Source organism: Maylandia zebra, linkage group LG9, assembly GCF_041146795.1.
Source record: "Maylandia zebra isolate NMK-2024a linkage group LG9, Mzebra_GT3a, whole genome shotgun sequence".
Taxonomy (NCBI): domain Eukaryota; kingdom Metazoa; phylum Chordata; class Actinopteri; order Cichliformes; family Cichlidae; genus Maylandia; species Maylandia zebra.
In genome coordinates, this window is record NC_135175.1 from 6,938,465 (window position 1) to 6,959,764 (window position 21,300).

Genomic DNA, 21,300 nt, shown 5'->3' on the forward strand with positions numbered 1-21,300 from the left:
CTCAGCACGCAGCAGTGCCGCCACATTAGCCCAGCCCAGAATAGCCCCAAATAAAGAGAGATGAGAAGGGAGCAGGGATGTTTGGCGCCCCTGCAGTCCTGTAAGACATTACTCTCGACCGCACGCGATATGTGCTATTGGATTCGTCTTTATCATAAACTCAATGCTGTAAGAACCGCAGTGGTTGGCTCACCGCATCCAGCCTTTGTGGCATTGTTACAGCTTCAAAGTAAGGAAAAACAGGGCCAGCGCTCCAAGTCATTGTGCTAACAGGCATCCATGAAAGACCTACAAACTGTAGGTCAACTGTCTATAATTGCGCATGCGCCATTAGCAGCCTGCTGTAACCCTAATTTCCTTCGGGATTAATAAAGTATTCTGATTCTGATAACTTAGACTTAACTTAACTCGACAAACTCGACATAATCCAGTACCCGACATGCACTGGGTGGTGCCTGCAGACATGTGAAGTTTCTCCGCTGCTATGGCTACACAACATGATGAAATGTGCACAGAAATTAGTGCTCCAGCTAATGGAATTAGCAGTAGCGACAACAGTTTTGAAAACATGTTTATACCACTTATACCGTTATATCAACGGTTTGTTTTAATTTACAAGACAAATGCATTAGGAATATTATAAATGCAGCATGGAAACACTGCAGAAAAGCCGCTGTGGCTGTAGACGACCTCGCCACTGCCTCTTGTTAATGTTTTCTGGGTTCTGCCATGAGCCCTAGACGACTGTGCCAAGCTAATAAATTTAGCTGATACATAAACTAGTCACTAAGATTAAATAATATCATTTATGAGTTTGAAGAAGATTCATTCAAATGTCAGTGAGTTTTTTTTAATGATCTCTGTTAGAAAAACCCCCAGGAACAATTTGAAACAATTAAGTGAAAAGTTAACATTGATCACATAGGAAATTTCCACCATGACACTTTAATTTTTTCCTCTCTGACAGGCTTTAGTGTTATCTGTTGTCTCATGATGCGGTGGAAAAACCCAACTCCAATACAGGACAGTTTCCATGCAGCGACCCACTGACTTGCTTTAACACTTACGTTTTTATATGTTGTTAAACGCAATCTAGCGTGCTAAATCAGTGCGCTTTTGAGGTGATACACGGTGTGTTTCTTTTTAATTTAAGGGTTTCCCCCTCTTTTCCAGTCTTCATGTTCAGTGCTGACAAATAAATGGAAGAAGCAGATCAGCACATTTCCCAGAACTAGCCCTTTAATTGCCTAACACAAAGCTCAGTAAATGAAAACACTGTGTGGCTCAGCTGATAGCTATGGGTTAACTAGGCTGCAAAACCCACATGATGGCAGGACAGAGGACTGCTCTGTGTTTAACTGACCATGGGAGGTAGGAGGAGATGGGGAGGGAGACAGGGGGAGTTTTTGTACTGCTGTCCTTCCAAAATGAAGTAAAGCTCCCCCTTGAGCACGGTGGCCATGTCTAACAAGTGTTCAGTTCATACAGTAGGTGGGAAAATAAGTTTCATTTTGATGACTGACGGATCAAAAAGGAGGATTGCTGATTTAATTTTCCTCAATGTTTGTAAGTCATCGGACAGACAGAGTGAAGGAGGGAGAGGACACATCTGCGAGGGATTTGGGACCGGCTGATTTCACCTTCTGTCGGAAGACAGAATAACAGTGAGAGCGAGTGTGAAAGAGGCACGGCCTGTCTGAAATACACCAACCAAGTGCAGTATCAGCCAAAAATACTCCTCCTAACAAGTCAATGCCATGTATTGATTAGTTCTACTCAGGGCTTATGCAACATCACCACCTCAGTATACAATTATGGTGTAATCACTGTGCACAAGCAGGGGGGTTTGCACAGCAACCTGCTTGCCCCGTAGAGATGGAAAAGTAAACTGTTCATGTGTGCCATGGGGTCCTTAAATCAAACTGCACAATGTGAACAAAAGACCTGGAAACACTGAGAGAACTGCGCTCGCATAAACCCATATATAGGGCCAGAGGCAGGGAGAGAGTACAAAGGAGGCAGGGGGGAGGCATGTTAAATGTTTGCAGGGCTCTGAGAAGGCCTCAACCCTGGATATGACTTAAGAGATGAGAACTATTCTGCATTCATAAATCAGGAAGAGCCGAGGCGGATGTCCAGCTAAAGACTAAGAGAAAGGAAAGTGTTGGGCTGACTCAGATGCAATCACCTGCATCGTCTTTTTTCCTGCTCTTAAACCACCATTTACTCCTCCCGCTCCTCCTCATCTTCCTCCTCTGCTGAAACCCAACACAGCCCCATTCCCACCGGGTCTCTGATGTGTGCTATGAGATGGCCGTGCTTAATCGATAGCGCCAGGTTGCCAAGACAACCTTGATTTCCTGTCGTCGTTTTTGCCGAGCGCCGGTGATTGCGCTGGGTGTCCGTTGCACCTGCCGCCCTCTCCTCCAGCCCCCCCCCCCCTCCTCCTCCACCCGCCTCTGTCACTGTCTCATCAGGCGCCCCTTATCCCTCGCCTCCATCTCTCCATGCTCGCAACATATAGCCGCCATAGACAAAAGGGGAAGGCGGTCGCACAAAGGCAAAACAGACGACGGGTCTGAACAATCAACTTTGTGAACTCGTGGTGCTGAGAGCGAGGCCAAGTGCACCCACCAAACACTTTGAACAAACGCACACGCCCCGTCATCCCTAACAAAAGTGAGATGTGACAGCTATCACGTCTACCTTGGACGATGATGTCAGTGCACCTGGGGAGCGTTTACTCTCAGGCCCTCTCTCTTTGGCACCTCTAGTTTTTTTTTTTTTTTTTTCATTAATGGAGAGCTCATTAATCGTGGCTGATAACGAGGATGTGGGACAGGGACATGATTAAGGGGCTCTCTCTCCTTTAGCTTGGCGCCCTTGGGGATAAACAGCCCTGTGCGTGTGTGCTTTTGTGTGGGCTGCATGTTAAAACTGCTAAAGGACACCCACACTCCCAGTGCTATCTCCAGGACATCTGTGGGATAGGAGAATACATGTTTCCACTTTTTCCACAGAGAATTTACATACGAATGTGCGCTAACCCTTCTTCCCTCGTTATGTGGATTCCCTAAAGGCTCCACTTTAATGCTTAAGGAGCTGACACTCATGGAGAGGACTTGAGTCTCTCCAGAGTTTTTCCTTGACTTCCGAGACTCTTGAGTTTCTCGACTAATTCTCACAGATTGAGGAATTGCTTGAGAATAAAAGTAAATATTATGTCTGTCAAAGTCTTTTGAAAAAGCTGCATTTTGTGGTCATTTGTCAGTTCACCAGTGCATCAGACTGCGACTAATTTCTCAGCGTCAGACTTGCTCCAGACTATGAAATTATTGATCCAAAGTTAAAAGAGTGATGTGCCTTGCATTTGTTCGGCTGTGCTTTGTGTGTGAGCGTGTTGGCTTGCATTGTGTTTGACACTAAAACATTACTGAGACCGCCATAAACAGTCAACACGCCAACTCCCAAACAGAACAGGGACATATAAGTAGACTGTGCAAAGCTCATGTAAAGATACAGGATACTTCGCACAGTAAGCAACCATTCTCTGTGAATGCTGCGGATACGTGTTGTGGTTTAAAACTAAGTAAAGGGTTAACAATAGCTAGCAAGAGACCACAGCAACCAAGACTCCTGCAGCAGCTGATCACATTTGACCAATGCTGCTCTTCAGCTGACTGAGCTTCACACTCTGTTCAGCAGACAGTATATACTGTAATATATTTGACAGTAATAAACTATTAACAAGATGGACACATAGCATTATAATAAAAGCAAACAGTTAATAGTCCTGTTCTGTACAAAGAAGCAGTGTTGTACTATTTACTGAATGACGCTCTAAAATAGCACTTTCATGCGGTGAAATTAGGAATCTGAAATCCTCATTTTACATCTTATATCTAATTCTATAATACTACATTTACTATTTTGCATTTTGAAACACGCATTTTGATCTGCCAAATAGAGAAAACGATGCTGTTAGGTCATTAAAACAAGCTAATTATGAGTATGCTAATATCAAAAGGAGGCCATCAAATGCTGCCAGTCAAGCAAACAATTATTGTGTAATGCATTAAACAGGTCTGTACAGTTTCTGAAGCATGAAGATGTAGAGGTGTAAATGACTAACTGGTTGAAATGGCTCCAAACTAGGGCAAGATTAGTAAGGTTTTTCTAATTTAACGAGAACCACAAATGTATCTACAAACACAATGGCATGTTAGGACGTCTGCAGCACAGAGCGGAGATCAGCCCGCACTCGCATGAGGGCTTTGTAGCACTGCAATCATTTAGTCTTACACACACATTAAATCCAATCTGTCTGGACCAGGACCCTAATCCCCTCTCCCCCGGCCGTGGAGACAAGAAGACAGTAATCCTCTATATTTGTATATTAATAGGACCGGCCTCCGCGAGGGCCTCTCTATATGTTGTGATGTATGTTTTATTAGTTGTGTAATCTGCTTGTTGATCAGAGGGCCGGACCATTTAAACCGAGGTTTTAATAAAACACAGGCAGGCCTGCCTCAGGGATAAGCTCCCCAAGGACAAGTGAAAGAGCATAGGCTCAATAGACTCATCATCAACAATAAACAGCTTTACATCAACGCTATCTGTCAAGGGCCAATACAATTATTAGTTGAAATTCAACCCTGAGGCCTCTGCCCTTCCCAAGAAAAGGGATAGATAAAGCCTAACCCAAATATGAGCTTGTTACCATAATGCATGCTTCGTCCAACCATCGAGTTATTTCTGAGGGTCTGCTCTCGTGTCACTACGTGTGTCCGTGACAATCCAAGTTACTCTGAGAATTTGTCCCAGTCCCCAAGGACCCTCGAGCAGCAGAGTAGAGGAGAGCCGGAGAGGTGAGATTCCTTTGGATCTGAATCACGTTGGAGTCGTCCGCTCACCTTCCAGCCCGTCTAGACACTGTGTCACTGCCACACCCCTCTGGACATCTGTCCTGATTCAATAGATTTTTCAGACAGCCATTAGATTACAAGGGCACTGCTTTAAATTAGCTGCTGAGTTGGGGAGTGATGGAGGTGGGCTGGACAGGAGGGCCATTACAGCACAGGGGACACTGTCCCTCATGCTTACCAATGCTATGCAGCTGCCAGCCATCACCCCCAATGTCTGTAATCAGTTGAGCTGCAAAGGCTGCTGATGTAATTCGTACGAATGGCTCTTTAAAATATTTTACAGAGATATGTGGCATCAGCTTCCAGGCCCAGTTTATGGTAGGCATCAATCAAAGTGACTTCCATAGAGTAAACAAACAAACAGCGTTTAAACATCTGGTGAGGAGAGACAGAGAGAGCAAGCGAGACACCCTGGGGAGATGTGTGGTTTTCCTCTGAGATGTGTTGATTAACAGGAAAGATGGCCGAATGGGAAGAACATGAAACAGAAAAACCCCGAAAAAGCCTCAGAGATGGGTCATACTCAGGTCAGGATTCAGGTGGAGGTTAGGAATGCACTCAAAAACCTAACACACACACAAAACACAGAAAACACACAGCCTTCGAATGCAGTGCAGCTAGACCATGTGACTGTCACGGGGTAATCTCATGGGAGCATCCCCCACCCCTGAGCTCCCCCCGTTTATGGACTGTAACAACAGGAAGTCAGCCCGGCCTGCAACATCACACCACACCTACAGATAACTGCTGACAGCAACACTCGCACTCGCACAGAAACACAAGATTTACAAAGTCTTCACAGTTACTTTTAATCCCTAAGAAAGTGTGCGGTGTGGCAGAGTCGGTGGCACCGCGCCCGCTGCTGCTGCCGGCGTCGGTGTTGCACTGGTAAGCGAGGCGCGCTGCAGCCTGGCAGTGAAACAAGGAGAGGCCAAAGCTGGCAGGGGGTGGGCCTTTCACTCACTGAATAGCCCTTGTTTATCTAGGTCCCTCTGGGAAGTCAGGACACTGCAGTGAATGGGAGCCAGTTAGCAGCGATGGCATAATAAGACGGGTGGGGGTGGCAGGGTCATTGAAATTCAGCGCAGGCTACTGTCGAGACAAACCACTCTTGCCAGCTGTGGCAGTAACTTAAAGGAGCAAAGGGAGTGTTTTCAAGGTTTTTCTGGGCTACCGACACACCATCAGGTGACCCAACCAGCATTGACGTGCCATTTCTAACACGTAAAAAAGACCCTTCAGAAGACTGGGCCACTGTTTCACTACAGCTACAGATTACAATGTAATGACACTCAGTGCTGTTGAATGAACTGCAATCAGTACTCTGCTGCTTGATGCCAGGCACATCTAGGTTTGGCTACAGCTAGCTAGCTAACCGCCCTGATTTTAGTAAAGTTTGTGAAAACAGCTCAAGGCTTCACAGTGGAACTTCACTAACTAATGTATATATGGTCTGTGACGCCTACTCTAAGACTATAGCGACACTAAATAAGACTGACGATGAGCAGTTTGCCACATTAGCCATTTGAAAATAGCAATAAAGTTACCTGTGAGTTTGGGTAACGTGGCTAACTCTGCTCTTTTCTTTCAAACACATGAAACATAAACTGATTTCCCTAACATCTATATTTATTTATGGATCCTTACTAAGATAATATTAGAATGCAGTTTAAAAATAAGGATGATCTCACTCTAAATTTGGCTAACCTTGCTTCATGACCTGGCTTATAATTTGCCCGTGTAAGCATTTGGTAACATTAGGAAGAAGAAATACAGCAAAAAACAACCCTAACTTCAAACACTGGCAACGAAAAGTGTTAGAAACAGTTACATGACAGGCACCGTGTCATTACCAGTGTTTGGAACACTGGAGGTGAGCGAGGCAAGAGCCTCTGCAAAAACAACAAAACATACAAATAAGTAAAAGGAGCCAGTGCAACCATTAAATGTGTGGTAGAAAAGCCATATATTTCTAATGAAAAGAAATGCTCTTTCTCTTTGCCCTCTATGTGCTCCAAGCTAGCGTGTCAGCTGTAGTGCCGGTTCCTTTTCCAGCCTTTCATGTTTTCTGCCCCGGTTTGAGGCCTCCACAACCCCTGATGAGGATCCTTAAATAGGCTGCCACAGGTGCCGGGGGTGCGCCGAGGTGAAGGAGGGGGAGGTGGCCTGGATGGGAGCAGGTCTGCAGGAAGCCTCTTGTTTTCCCAGAGATAAAGGGCTTTCAGGTTGCATCCTGGGCCGTAATCTCTCGCACACTTCCTGGTTTTGTTCGCGGTGAGTCCAGAGAAAAATGACAAACTAACCTTCGCCCCGAAAAGCTGATCGATAGCTTCTGACGAGACAGGATGCGTGTAATGTTGAATTTGAAGAGCGTAAAACGACAAAGAGACAGCTCAGATTTGACTCTGAGCGGTGTTCATTAATGGCCCTTGATCATGGCTGATTTATGGGTTCATTTATTCCGAGTGCTGGTTCATTACTGATGATGATTATAAAAGTGTGCATATAATTTCTTTTCTGACCTCTTCATTTGCTTTTAGAGCACAATTAACATTGTTCCAAGCTCTTACAACCCAATTACAGAAAAGACAACGCTGCCTTCCTTCAAATTCAAGTCCCTTAACCAGTCACTTTAGAGCTGGCCTTGTGTTTAAAAGGGTCCATTTACTAGAAATTTGCATGAAAGGGGTTTATTGAAAAGTTGGCACTGAGCAGGAGTGCAAACTTCAGAAGAATAGGCAACACATTCACATATCCACACAGAGGAAAAAAAAGAAGCTTCCGTTCCAGTTCTTTTTTCTGCCTCTCCCACATTTTCTCTCTCTATTCTGATCATGTCCTTCTTGAGGAGGCCAGCGTTTGACCGTGAGCCACACCCTCTTTCCTCCTGCCAGAGGAAACTTTCAATCTCAGTCTCCCTCCCTCGCTTTGCCCGTGGCTCTGGCTCTCTCATACTTTTGTCAGGTGTTATTTATGAGTGCTGTATGCCTACAGCACCTGCTGGTGCTGGAGAGTCTGAGCCAAGGCAGCTGCTAGAGAGAGGAATGAGAGACAGAAACGAAAAGAATACATAGAGGAGGACGCGGGGAGTTACAGAAAGTTTGTTGACGTTTAAGAGCACCGACAGCTAACGATGAGCTGTAGGAACACACCAACGAGTGATGAACAAGCACTAATTAATAATGTTGTACAGCTCCAAACAGGATCAATTAAAGGCCATGCTTCACTGACTTTTGGTGCCGCTGTAATGACAGAGGGGAGGGTGCCGTCAGCAACGAGGAGGAACACAGACAGGCTGGCTGTGGAGATCCAGAGGTATTCACTCCTTTCATTTCATTATCCATTAGAGCCACACACATATACATGAAACGCACACAGGGAGGTCAAAGTATGTTTTCACTGTAAACACCTGAATGCTGGCAGCAGTGAGCTGAGTCAGCACAGGTGGGCTGAGACAGGTCAAAGGTCACTGGCTTTGTTCCATTTCCAGTAAGAGACCCAAAAAAACACTTTGTCCTTTTCTTTAGAAGAAGATATGTCATATAAAGAGTTTATGAAGTTCGTGGCGCCCCTCTACAGCACCTGTCGCTAACAAGCTAGCTCACAGAGAATGAAACAAAAACAAAAGTTGATAATTCTGAGTGACTGGCGAACACAGACTGAGTGTAAACCCACCTACAACAAGACTGTTTTTCATTTCATTTGCATTATCGTTATTATGTTTGCATCCACCGAGCAGCAGCAGAGTCACTAAATAAAGGCATCCAGCCACAGCTCACCATAACTGAGGATGGCCTCAAAGTGCTGGAGCTGTAAAGGTAAGGTTCATGCTTACATGTAGCCAGTTTCATGGCTAAGCAATATGTTAGAGGTAAAGCTGATTTTTTTTTAGGCCTGTGAGGTGAGACTTGCAGACTTCTGTGCAAAAACACAATTACAGAGTCATTACTGTGCTTTTACATCAGGATGTATTTGGTTTTATTAAATGCTCCACACTGTCAGCAGCTGTGAGATTCAGGCTCGTGAAACAGATTGCTGTGAGTTGGCTGCTTGACTAAACCCTGTAAAGGAGACTAAACTTTTCATCATGGGCTTGTTGAAGCGTTTGAACAGTGCAAACTCTATGTGAAAATTCTATATGAGACATTAATTACTGATTAAATGAAAGCATGTCAACATACTATACATATATAATATAGTGCATGACTATGACATGGCTCTCAGCGAAGCAGATTTTGAGCCTCCTGTCTTATAAGACTTGCAGAAAACACTAACCGAAAGTACTTTTATGTGTCTTTGTTTTAATGCGTTTGCTGTTGCACAGACAAACTATCACTTGATTCTTTGTCCGATACTGTAGCTTCCTTCTTGTAACGGTAAGTCAGCTCGCAGTTGTTGGACAGTGAGGACCTCAATAAAACGCTCAAGGGTTAAATGGGGCAATGAGGAATCTCCATGCCTCCGCTATTCTGCCCTCCCTCTGTTTTCAGACTGCCCATTCTCCTCTCATTAATCCTGTGAGGATGTTTATCCATGTTGACATTCAGCATAGCGGCCGGCCTTCTCTTCTCTGACTAACAAACAGGGTGACTAAGATTTTTTTTTGTCGTTTCTCGCTGAAGCAATTGCAAGGCTAGCCCAGCTTCAGCTACCTTGTTGCACAGGCTTGGGAAGGCATAGGAACAGTCGATTTGTTAGTCACCGTGTCCCTCGGGACATCACAACCAGACTGGGCAACTGGAATCAAATGTGAATATGAATGTGTATCCCCCCCCCAGGAGTGCCATTATCAGTTCTGTGTGCTATGGAGAGGAAAATCAATATGGTCATCATAAGGGGCTGGCAAAAAGCCAGCCGCTGGGTTGTGTTCAAAGCACAATACACGGCAGTGGATTACTTTTCAACTGATGTCATCTAATTTCATCCCTCTAGACAGAGACGCTCTGGGACCGTAACAAGGTCGGGCACAATAAAAAAGGATAAGATGTCCAACATCTATGTCTCAAAAACACGACAGAAAGGTGGTCAGCAGAGGTTCGCCCTGATGAGCTTTTGCTGCAAACACAAGCTGGTGTAAAAGCCCCACACCGGGTGCGCCTTCTGCCTATTGTGTCAGTCCAGTCTTTTTCATTAACCGCTCCACTGAGGACCCCAGGGAGGGAGGGGGGGGGGGGGTGGGGTGGGTGGGATGGGAGAGAAGGAGGTAGCGGCGGTGATGATGTGAGGAGGGGTCTGTAGACAGACCCAAAAACATGATTAAAAACACACATCAACAGACAGCAACGGACAGGGTGTACGCAACGTTTACCTCCGGAGGATGGCAATTTAGAGGTAATCTCTCCCACAAGTATACACACTACTCAGGATCACTGTCCATCACACCCACACCTGTGTGGAAGGAGCGAGGGAAAGAAGAAAGACTGGGAGAGTTCAAAAGGTTGCAAATACACCTTTCTGCCCATGACTCACTGCTTTGGAGTCAGGAGAGGAGGGCAAAGGAGGCTTTTCTGCTCAGTTAGCTTACATGATACACTTAAGTGAGCTCTCCTCCCTGCACTGCATCAAATACCAGCCTACACCGCTTTCTGTGGCAGTATCTGTGGCTAGGGTCAAGGCAGTCAGAGACACACACCTTGCTCAACAACAAGAAAAGCGTGGATGCTGTTACTACACTACCAACATGACCTGGAGTGAAGTAACCCAGGATGATTCTGGATGGGCGGGAGGGTGCGACAGTTGTGTTTTTGTCCAGTTCACCGAGCTGACGCGTCGCTACAAGCTCCCACCGCTTACCCCCATTATCCGGACCCCCGGCCCCAAACACCCTAAGTCAGCAACTCCAGGATATTTTTGTCCTTCGAGTGGCAACGACTGTCGTTGTGCATACGGCTGCATCATCAACAGTTAAGGAGCCTCGGAGGCTGTCATGCACATCATGCTGGGGATTTGGGGAAACTCCTGCCTGCTGTGCCAAATTAAGCCTTCAATTCACCCTGACATTCAAATCAGCAGAATGGGCGAGCACACTTTAAAACATACATGGCACAGAAATGCCACGGGGATGCGTTGCTGTTAACATTAAGGCGAGTGAGCGTGACGCAGCCACAAGCTACATTTCTGAGACAAAAATGTCAAACAGAGCGCTTCGATGCCAGCCTCTCGAGGGGCCCTGAGGGCCACGTGAGAGAGGGATTTGATGAATTCTGCGAACGTTCCACGGATTCCTCCCTCACAGGGACCTTTGGGAAAAGAATGGGTCATATGCAAATGGCATGCACAGTATGGAGGAGAAGTTTCCCACAAGCCCAGTGTGAAAAGGGCTCTCCCTCCCCATCCCGGGGCCTGCTGAATGGCCCTTTTCTTCTGCCACTGAAAGTGTATGAGGTAGAGCAGGCAAACTCCAAAGGTAACCAGGCTCTTTCTCCTCAGGCTTTCTCACTAAAGCCGTGACACACAATGGTCCAGTTAAGCATTCAGCCACACAAACCCCCCCCAATAAAGCACATCCAAGCACAGTTAAGGGGGTTACTGAAACTGACTCTGGGTTTAAAACTCCTTCTTTATGGAGGGAGAGCACCTTTTTATAGGCTAATGCTCTCAGCCTCCATGGGAGTAGCTAATCATTAAGCCGCCTTAACAGAGGTGGGAGTGTGGTCGTACATCACATCGTTTTAATTCCACCGAACGGTCAGATGATCTCAAGCTTATTTCCAACACGAAGAATGTGAAGCTTAGCTAAAAAGCAAAAAGTTTTAATGTAGGCGATTTCTACCTGCATTGTGTTATTTTTATTTTATTTATTTTTTGCTGATGTTCAAAACAAGTTGTGCAACTACTTCAGAGGTCTGGGAGCTGGCTGCCTATGCATCATTCTTTATATCTTGCCAGCATCGTTCCCTCACTTGTCACCTGTTGTATAAATCTTTCGCCGCTCCACCTCCCATCCCCTTTCGACTCCACTGGGAACACGGCGCTTGCAATTTAGAGGGTGTCAGAGAGGAATGGGGGGGGGGGGGGGGGGGAAAGAAAGGAGGAGCAGAGAAAAAAAAAGTGCTCTAGGACCCCTCACCATCCCCACCACCACCATCCTCCTTCTCCCCCTCTTCCCCCTGTCATTGAACAGACTTAAACACAAACACAATTGGACATGCTGGAAGCTTCACAATGGCACAGAGGGGGGGAAAGTGAAGTCATACTCTAAGCATGCATGGGTGCCTAGGTCAGGGGGCAATCAACAGCACCCCTGGCTACTGTGTCCCAACCCGCCCCCCTGTCCAATCCCCCAAAACTTCCCTGCCCAAATGTGAAATAAAGGACGAGCTCTAGATCTGGAACAAGGAGTGAGAGGGGACAGACTGAGAGCGGAGAGAGAAGGGAGGAGGAGGAGGAGCTGAGGGGTTTTGGGGGGATTGGGGGGGGGTTTCTTCTTACTTGGCACTTTCAAATGAAGCTGCCGGGGAAGTTGGTGAAAAGCAGCGAGATAAATGAAAAATTTCCTCCTCTGCTAAACTCTTCCCACAACAGGGGTGGACCTTTTAAATGTAAACAGATGGCTTTTAAGATGCACAAGTGGCAGCCAATCCCCACCTCCTCCCGAAGCCTCCGCTACGGGCCCAAACATCACTTGTTTCACACAAACAGCACAAGCTGCAGCTAAACTATTGGTTTGTTATGTTTCTTTCTCTTTTTTAAATTGTTATTCCACAAACTTACAGCATGTGGTTGTATTCAGTGGTCTCTAGACAGGGCGAGTGAGTCCAGGGCACCAAGTATAGTTTAAGTATAGTTTTACCAGGCCAATAAACATACTCTTCAACATTACATGAGCTGTTGCCAAGTGCCGAGCCCGCAACCTCATTTGCCTTATTTGATGGATGATTCATCAAGGTGGTACAAGTGTGTGTGTGTGTGTGTGTGTGTGTGTGTGTGTGTGTGTGTGTGTGTGTGTGTGTGTGTGTGTGTGTGTGTGTGTGTGAGAAAGAGAGAAAAAGGATGACGGAGAGGGAGCAAAAGAGGGAGTGATGCAGGGCGGGAGACACGCGAGGAGATGAGGAAAAAGGTCTGCGTCATATTATCAAATAAACAGAAATCTAAGCTACCTGTGCACAAGCTCCTTCACAGCACCCCCAATGACCCTGTTTATTTTTGCAAAGAATGTTAATACCGTCCGCATTCCTCTATTCCCAAATTGCTGTTTTAAATTACCGCTGCTATTCCTGAGGGGTGGGCGGGGGGGAGAAGCGACAAAGGAAGCTGTAGTATCCCGCCGATTGCAAACACCTGTTGTCCTGCAGGCTGTTAACACCTCTCTGTTTACAACAGGGAATGGGGCTCACCTTGATCTCGGCTCCCTCTCTGCTGGCAAAGTCTCGGACTATAACAAGCCGAGCAAAACTCAAGGGCTTCATTCATTAAAAAAGCAACAGGGTCTTATAATTAGGGAGAGACATCAAATGAGCATGACAAAAACAAAACAAAAACAAAAAAAAAGCTTCATCTAACTTCTCTGAGGAATCCCCTTCAGCTGAGAGGTGCATTTATGTGACAGATCACCTGCCTTGTCAGGTGGTGGTAGGAAGCAAGGACTTTAAAAACACAGGCCTCAACATCCCCTTTGAAGGAAATGCAAATGAGGCAAGGAAACAAGGAGCACATCTGTTTGACTTTAAATATCAATAGGGCCGTGTCATCAGTGAGAAATGATTAATACAGGCCCGTTAACTTAAAGAAAGGAGAAAGAGCAACAAAGGAAAGCACATGAGAAGTCATTTAAAAGCTCCCTTCCTCCCAGGGGTAATAGAAATACCCACACTTTGACAGCAGGACCGTTATCTGAGGTGTGTCCACACGTTGGACACCGCTCCAGGAATGAAATGCAAACACACCCTTATGAAAAGAGAACAAAATCACAATGGAGAACATAAATAGCAGTGGCTCAAAGTTTTTGTTTCTCTTTTTGTTTTATACTCTTCTCCTAAATTGATCAGACATCAACACAAAATCCACACGGCACAATTTGCTTGCATTTTCCCACCCACTAACTCGTTTTCAGCAGCGCAGGAGCCATCGCATCTTACTAAGCAAAAATAAAAGCGATATTCGCGTATCACCTCAGTTCCCGTGAGCTACACTGGGTGGTACACAGGCTAACGCAGGACCGAGACTACTTGATATGGACGCCACACGCTGTCAGATCCACGACGGAACAACTTGTTTTGTCAATCAAAAAAGAAGAAAAAAAGTAGTCCGAGCACCGGAAACGACGATTTCACCACAGTCCAGCACGTAAATAGAAAGAGCGAAGCAGGAAAAAACAGACGTTATATACTCGCAAAAGTCCATTTATGCGCGTCACACAACCAGGAGACAGATATTTGAACAAAGTAGAGCCGCACATGCGACTTTGTAACGGTTCACCAGTATTTTCACACCACCCTTAAATAACAAAAAACCCCGTCTTGCTTCGCACGTCGGCATGTTAAAACATTAAACAATGTAACCATTTCAAATGTTGCTGCGGGCTACAAGCTGTAATGAAGTGAGTAAAGACAGAAAAGTAAAGAGGTTCGCTCGCGACCACCGTCCTACAACAATCAGGATTCCCAATGCGCGACAGGAGAGGATCCGCTGTCCTTATATGGGCTGCGCTCGCCCTGCTCACACAAACAGCGCGTGAGATACTCCTCGTTCTCCGGAACCTCCGGCTACCCCATCCATGTTTCTCCCAAGCTTTCTACCACTGCTTCACTGTCAAACCCTCTCTGACAAGTCATATTTAATGTTCACGGCGTGTGCGGCATCGAAATGAAACAGTTAAGTTAGAGGAAAGGCAAGTGTTCAAAGCGAGCTCCAATACACCGATACAGTTTCAGCGCTTCTCGGCTTTAAAGCTTGAAAACTGTGTTTACATTCACACTTAAGTGTCTGGATAACGGGACAGGTCGGGTTAAATGGGGGAAAATTCGTTTTGTCAGCCCTCGTAGCGCAGCAACAGTGTCCTGCCGCTACCTGCTGCCTGTGCGCGAAAGAAAGAACAAACAGTTGTGTCCCCTCTGCTTCACACGCGCACAGATAATACAGATAATTATCAACATCGTCGAGAAAAAACAAACCAAACCAAAACACAGTTCTGCTTAATGATTTCTTTTATCCATATGTAAAAACACAATGTGTCCGTCGAGGTCCGCAAAAGGAATCAGGTAGACCGTTTCCCCTCAGAAACAGGTCCGAGTTTAGTGGTGGGCTCAATAACTCGACAGAATGGGACTAAATCAATGGATTGTCAGCCTGTAGAGACGGACAAAGTGTGTTTAAACGAATAAAGCAGTTTAAAGTGGAAACAAAAGCTTTTCCACTCATAACGGACTGAGGTGCGTATAACGGTCTCCGGCGCAGAGAGCCGCTAGGCGGTGGGAGAGCCGCGACCCAGGTATAACGGTACACCACATAGGGCTGTAATACAGCGCTCACTTGCTACTTCCCAGCACTTTCGGTGAGTAAAAACCGGACTTCTGGGCCACGAAACTTTTCGGCAAAATTACTGGGAGACAGGACGGCGTTCACACCGTATCTCTGAAAGCAAAGCTCCGAGTCGGAAGTAGTTTTACTCACCGTTGGTCCTTTTCGGGTTCGGCTGCTTTCTGCGCTTACACCTGGGGCCATCCGCCATGATCCTTTCGTTGTGTCTAAATGCTGCCGGAGAGTCACCTCCTCTCTCACCCCCCTCTCTCCCCCCCTCCTCCTCCTGGCTTCCCTTCACCTCCCCTTCTCCGCACCTGGTTTACGACACTCTTTACGGCATCACCTTCCCGCACCTCATCGACCCACGCTGCCAGTATCCTTCACGCGGAGTGCTGGGAGTGAGAGAGAAAGCTGCGTGGAGTCCGTACCTGCTCCGCTGTCACGAATGTGGCGTGTTTTTAAACAGCATAAATATTTTTCTGTGTATTTTTCTTTGATGATACTGAAAGGTATTTCCACCACATTTTATTTTTATGACCACAGCGCAAATTGGAAGTTAGTTAAAATATATTTTTCTCCAAATTATTATTATTATTATTATTATTTGGATGTTTTGTTGACTTTTAAAGCACGTGGAACAAATGTCAAAAACAAAAACAAAACGAACAAATAAAAAAAATACATGACAGAGATGTAAATAATAAAAGAATTAGTAGTTATTTAATCCGTTTTGGATAAGTTTGGGAGTGTGTGTGATTGTACAGGTATTCCAGTAGGTAAGCAGATTAGTGCACTGCAAGGAAGAATGCAAAAAAGCCTGGAGCCGGTTTGTATCTGTCACGTGCTGGATCTTTGTTCTTGGAACCTTTCAGAGAATTTGGCCCTGGAAAATGAAGGTGAACACTTGAAATGAAAAAGGCCACGTTTGGCACAAGTTGAGTTAGTATGCTCTCTTTTTATGGCTTCCCAGCACTACTGCTCAGTCACTGCCATTCCCAAATCTCCTTCCAACCAGATTTTAGGATGATCAGCCCCCACCCCCCTTACCCCACACTGATGGGTTTTGTAAATTAGGTAAGTAGCCACGGATAGAGGAGACTGCAAACTTTAATGAAGATTTAAAAGAAGCATGGCTTCCACAGGAGACTCCTCAGGTGCATTTTTAAAGGGAGTTTGCTATCTTTAATCATTTTCATTTTTTTTCACACCTGAGCCTGACCTGTTCTGTTTGAATGTATGTTTTCCTGTGTGTGAGCACAGTAGGGTTGCAAAAAACAGCAGCCAGGGCTTGTGTGTGTTTGTGTGTCAGAAAGAGGAAGCAGTCATGAGACTGTCATCACTGATTCAATCCTCCACCTAAAGAAAGACCCTGCTGTTCTCCTGAGCCGAACCCTCTACGGCGGTGATGAAGAGGACACAGACATGCCAGCACAATCAGCAGGTTCAGACTGTATCCAATCAGACCTAAAACCTTCACACACACACACGGGCACACACACACACACACACAGGGCGAACCACACTGTGTAAACAGAAGAGAAATATCCAGGATCACATGTTTGAGGTGAATTCCTCTGGATGCTTGTAGTGATGGGGAAAGATGAAGTTTATATGATGCTCGCGGTCCCATGACTTGCAGCAGTGTGTTAGAGTCGTGGCTATTCTTGAAGCAGATGACTACAAGCCAGAAGTGTCAAATGTAGGGCCCAGGGGCCAGAACAAGTCAACGGCTTTGCAGAGTAAAAATTGCAAAAAAAAGATGGCATGCTTTTTTTTCACTTGATTTTTCAGCAGAGAGAATGGATCACATTTTGAGAGAGTTATCAACAGAGTTGGATATCCTAATCATCAGCTTAACAGTCTTTCTAGCGCTTTTCTTAACTCTTTTCCCCATAAAGATGACATTTGATGATCTCCCCTTCACCCTTAATGATGAGCTTTGACACCTCAGCAGCCCTGAAATATGACAGTTCAGAAAACAGCTTCAAGGGTTTCTCCTAGTAAGCTTTTAAGTTATAGATAGATGTTTTATAAAACATGAATAAGTGTGGAATATACATTAACTTGTTAACAGCAAAAAGAAGAAGGCTTTTTTTTAAAAACACGTCTTTCGGCAATAATTTTAGTGGTCGGGGCCACTCAGGATCAAAGTGGGCTGTAATTGGCTTCTCACGCCTGGACTTCTTGTATCTGAGATGTTATCATCTTTCAGCCCATACTGACTGCATAACCCCGGTTTTGCATCAGTTTGGGGTATCCCGCATTGTCAAGGCAAACTGTTTTAAGGAGGATGCAACGATTTCGAGCTGCTAGTGCTTTAAGAAGCAAGCAGAAGTCTCAGAGATATATTTGGATTAGACTTTGCAGATTTCATCATTTAATCACACACAACATTTCAACATATAAATCTGCCCGTACAGTATTTACACACACAGAGTAACAAACCCCACATTGCAGGACAATCAGCTTATCACTCAGCTACATGTGACAGCTTGTATACACGGGATGGCAGACCTCTGAGGTGAATAATTCAGTAGCAGCAGAGCGGTCCAGCTCTCGGGGCAGGCTGCCCAGACGCAGAGTAATAGCTTTAGCATAAACAACACCTACAAACTTGCTCTAGGTGGCCTCTTCCACCAATAGGCAGCCTGCCTTTCATTGCACTGTGGCTACCTCTCCTGATGAAAAAGGCCCCAGAAACAGTCTGCATCAGCAAAGATCAATGATGAGACACTAAGCTAAGCGTGCGGTCGGAGCTGCACACAGAGTCTGGAAAAATAGGATGCTTGTTATCCAGTGGAAAGTCAGATCTTTCCCATTTTCCTTGGATCACGCCGCTATTATAGCATGAAGTCATTTTTTTCTTTTTCTCAACGTCTGTGGAAAACAAAGAATAACAATTACACGAGGACCGCTAATACGAAATAGACCGAAGATGTGTTTCAAAGTAAGTGGAGTAAAACCAGAGCGATTTATTTGCTCTTGCAAACCTCTGCAAAGTTTGCACTGCAGCGAATTCACGCAAATGGGAAACGCACGCTCTCAGTTATACATAGGCACCCTGTGTGACCCCACCGTGATTGGGATGAATGTTGGGGAGGGAAGAGAGTCTATTACAAGAGACAGATCGAATGTCATAAAAACAAGCTCCTCAGAGTGAAACCCTAATGAAGATGGAGGCCGTTTTTATCCCCTCTATGACCAGGACATACAGGTGCCAGTCACCTGAGAAATGACAACAGCAATAAAAGCACGATCTTGCCTTAAATAAAGTGGCCCATGAAATGAAATGAAAGGCTGACTCTTGCTCATCCAATGGGGAATTAAAATAGAGGAGGGGAGGGGGTGAATGAAGGGGGGGCGGGAGGGATAAGCAGCCATCCTCCACTACATTAAGGGATCATGCTGCTCCCTGAAAATGAGTATTGATCCTCTTAGGTCCAGGATCGTTTAGGAGATTAATGTGAGTAGTGGTTGAACTCCACAGTACTCCACACAGGACAAGGGGGATCAGCTCGGCAGGATGGCCCAGCTGAAGCAGCCTATCGGTGAGTGAGGGGCTGACAGTATTCAGTTTGTGTTTTGGGGGTGGTTTGGTGTGTGTGTGTGTGTGTGTGTGTGTGCCATCTGGGCTGTCAGCTAAGAGAATCAGCTGGATGTCCAGAGGTCGAAAGGGTGAAAAACATAAAAGGGGAGGGGGGGAGGTTATAAAATAGAGAAAGAGTCTGAAGGAAAGCGAAAGAGTGTCACGAGCAGGCAGAATAGAGGGAAGGAGAACAAGCAAGAGAAGGAGCAGAGGAAATGAGAGCGAAAGAGAGGAACAGAAACTGCCACAAACAAAAACAAAACAAAAGGACGACAGAAAATGCGCAGCCTGCCTCGCTCCGAATACAGAGGACCGGCTGGAGGCAGTGATAGAGAGAGAGACGCAGCAGAGACTAAACTGCTTAATCTCTCCCAAGAGACGCCAGCCTAAATGTGAGGTCCCCCCTCCCCCTTTCAGACCCCCCCCAACAAAACACTATCACAGCCATTCTGCTCAGCTACAGCCAGGGCTGACAGACACGCACACATATACACACAGTTTAAAAGTCCTGAGGTTGAGCCTTCAGTGCAAAGCGATACTGTGGAGATGAGAAAAGATCCATTTCAGTGCCACACATCCTCGTGAGTAAGCACTGCACGAGTGAGCAGAGTTTGTTGATTTATAAAAGCTGCTGCTTTTAACAATCTGGCTCGTCGTGAATCAACAGAGCCTGAGAATTTTCTCATGTCTCTCTTCTGAGGTCAAGTCGGCCCCCGTGGGGAAAACTCCTAAAACAAATATGGGCTGAAGTATTCAGCAGCGGCTCAATGCAAGCTGTCAGGCTCTCAGAGACAACAATGCAGTGTTTTGAGGGCTAGATGTCAATCTCGGGCACAGTATTCTCAGCTCGCTTCCGTCTCCTTCCATGGATTTTTTTTTTTATTTTGTTCCCCCCTCAAGACAGGAAGTAGCTGACATGCTTGCTGGAGTGAGCCACGCCTCAGATGTTTGAGTTGAGAGAAAGGTGAGGAGGACGGAGCAAGAACAGCTGTCAGACCCCCCAAAGAATCTGATTACACTTTCTCCACCTACTTTCTACTGTCATGAGTGCTTACCCTGTGAATACTGATATACAGCTCCAGTCTGAAAATGTACTTTGATAAAGAGGATTTTTTGCCAAACTCTCATCACAGCATATACCAAACACGGTATATGGTGGATCTTCTGCAGCTCTTTAAGGAGCTGCAGAAGATCCACCAGCCCAGCATCCACCTGAATGATGAGCTGGATCCTAGGTGCCAAACTAAATGCATTTGTCTGCTGTGACAAAAACTACACACTACAACTGTAAATAGCAGGCAGTTAATAGTGGTGAACTGATAAAGATTGAACACACCAGTGTATATAGTGGCTAAAAGCAGCTCTGACAGACTACAAAAGGCTGTTTAATCTGTGTAAAATAAATGTCAGTACGCAGTGCAATGTCACCTAAATGTCATTTGAGTTGCGTGTCACTTTTATTTCTGATGTCAGACTCCATCTTTAGAAAGCCATTTCCCTGCTGTTCTTTGCTGAAAGGGTTGTGTTGCTCTACTCTGCTACCCTGAAGGTTTTCTTCTTGGATTTAAGCCAAGTGACTTGGTCCTAGTTTTCATCATCTCTAAAAAAACTTGTGTGATTTTGGCAGTGTTGGTTTGGACCATTATCACACTGAAATGTTCCTTTTCTGCCAGACTTCAGGAGACTGGGAAGCAGCTTGTCAGTCTGTATTTTGGTATAACTACAGGCCATCTATAAATGTCATGTGCCCAACAACTTTTCCTCTTATGTAGCCTCATATTATCACACTCACTGCTCGGTCCTCCGATGATGGGTCTGTGTATTCTGCTGTGTTGGTCTGATCTGGAGAATTTTGGATGCCAAGTCAACACCTCAAACTCATTGTTACGCTCCTAGAACCATTCCTGAACCATTGTATCTATAGATATGGCATTTCCAAACTCCGGTGACCATGTGACTTTACAGCTGAGCTTTGTTCAGCGTTATTAGTAAGGTAAGGCTTCAAAAGTTGCATTTATGCACCTACAGGATTTTCTAAATAAAAAAGAATTAGAACCTTAGAATTATAATCTGATCATGCTTATCAGGCATACTGACTAATATTACGATATTAGACAGGCTAAAAGAGAGTGCTAGGTCTGACTTTAAGCACAATGTAGCTCGCTAACCCATTAGTGTTGCTTCATAGTACACCCTTCTGGTCGCAGCTACTTTATTTCCATTTCTTTGCATTCCTCCCTGTGCTAAAAATCGTCCCGACCCTCGATGCCATACAAAGTCTGCATATTGTCCGATTTCATCCGTGTGTGAATAGCACATATATTTCCA

The 21,300-nt window shown here is 45.5% G+C and overlaps 1 protein-coding gene across 2 annotated transcripts in view; it reads right to left on the reverse strand.

Annotated features, from left to right (window-relative positions):
• zeb1b (zinc finger E-box binding homeobox 1b) overlaps nucleotides 1-15,756 on the reverse strand; it is a 48,893-nt gene extending 33,137 nt beyond the window's left edge. The window contains exon 1 of one of the 2 annotated variants that reach the window (XM_004572279.4): nucleotides 15,537-15,756. In XM_004572279.4, the coding sequence (XP_004572336.1) occupies nucleotides 15,537-15,594 (58 nt within the window). In that variant the 5' untranslated portion in view covers nucleotides 15,595-15,756. The remainder of the gene's footprint in view (nucleotides 1-15,536) is intronic. The other variant, XM_004572278.4, reaches the window with a different exon arrangement.
• Nucleotides 15,757-21,300: the final 5,544 nt, after the last annotated feature.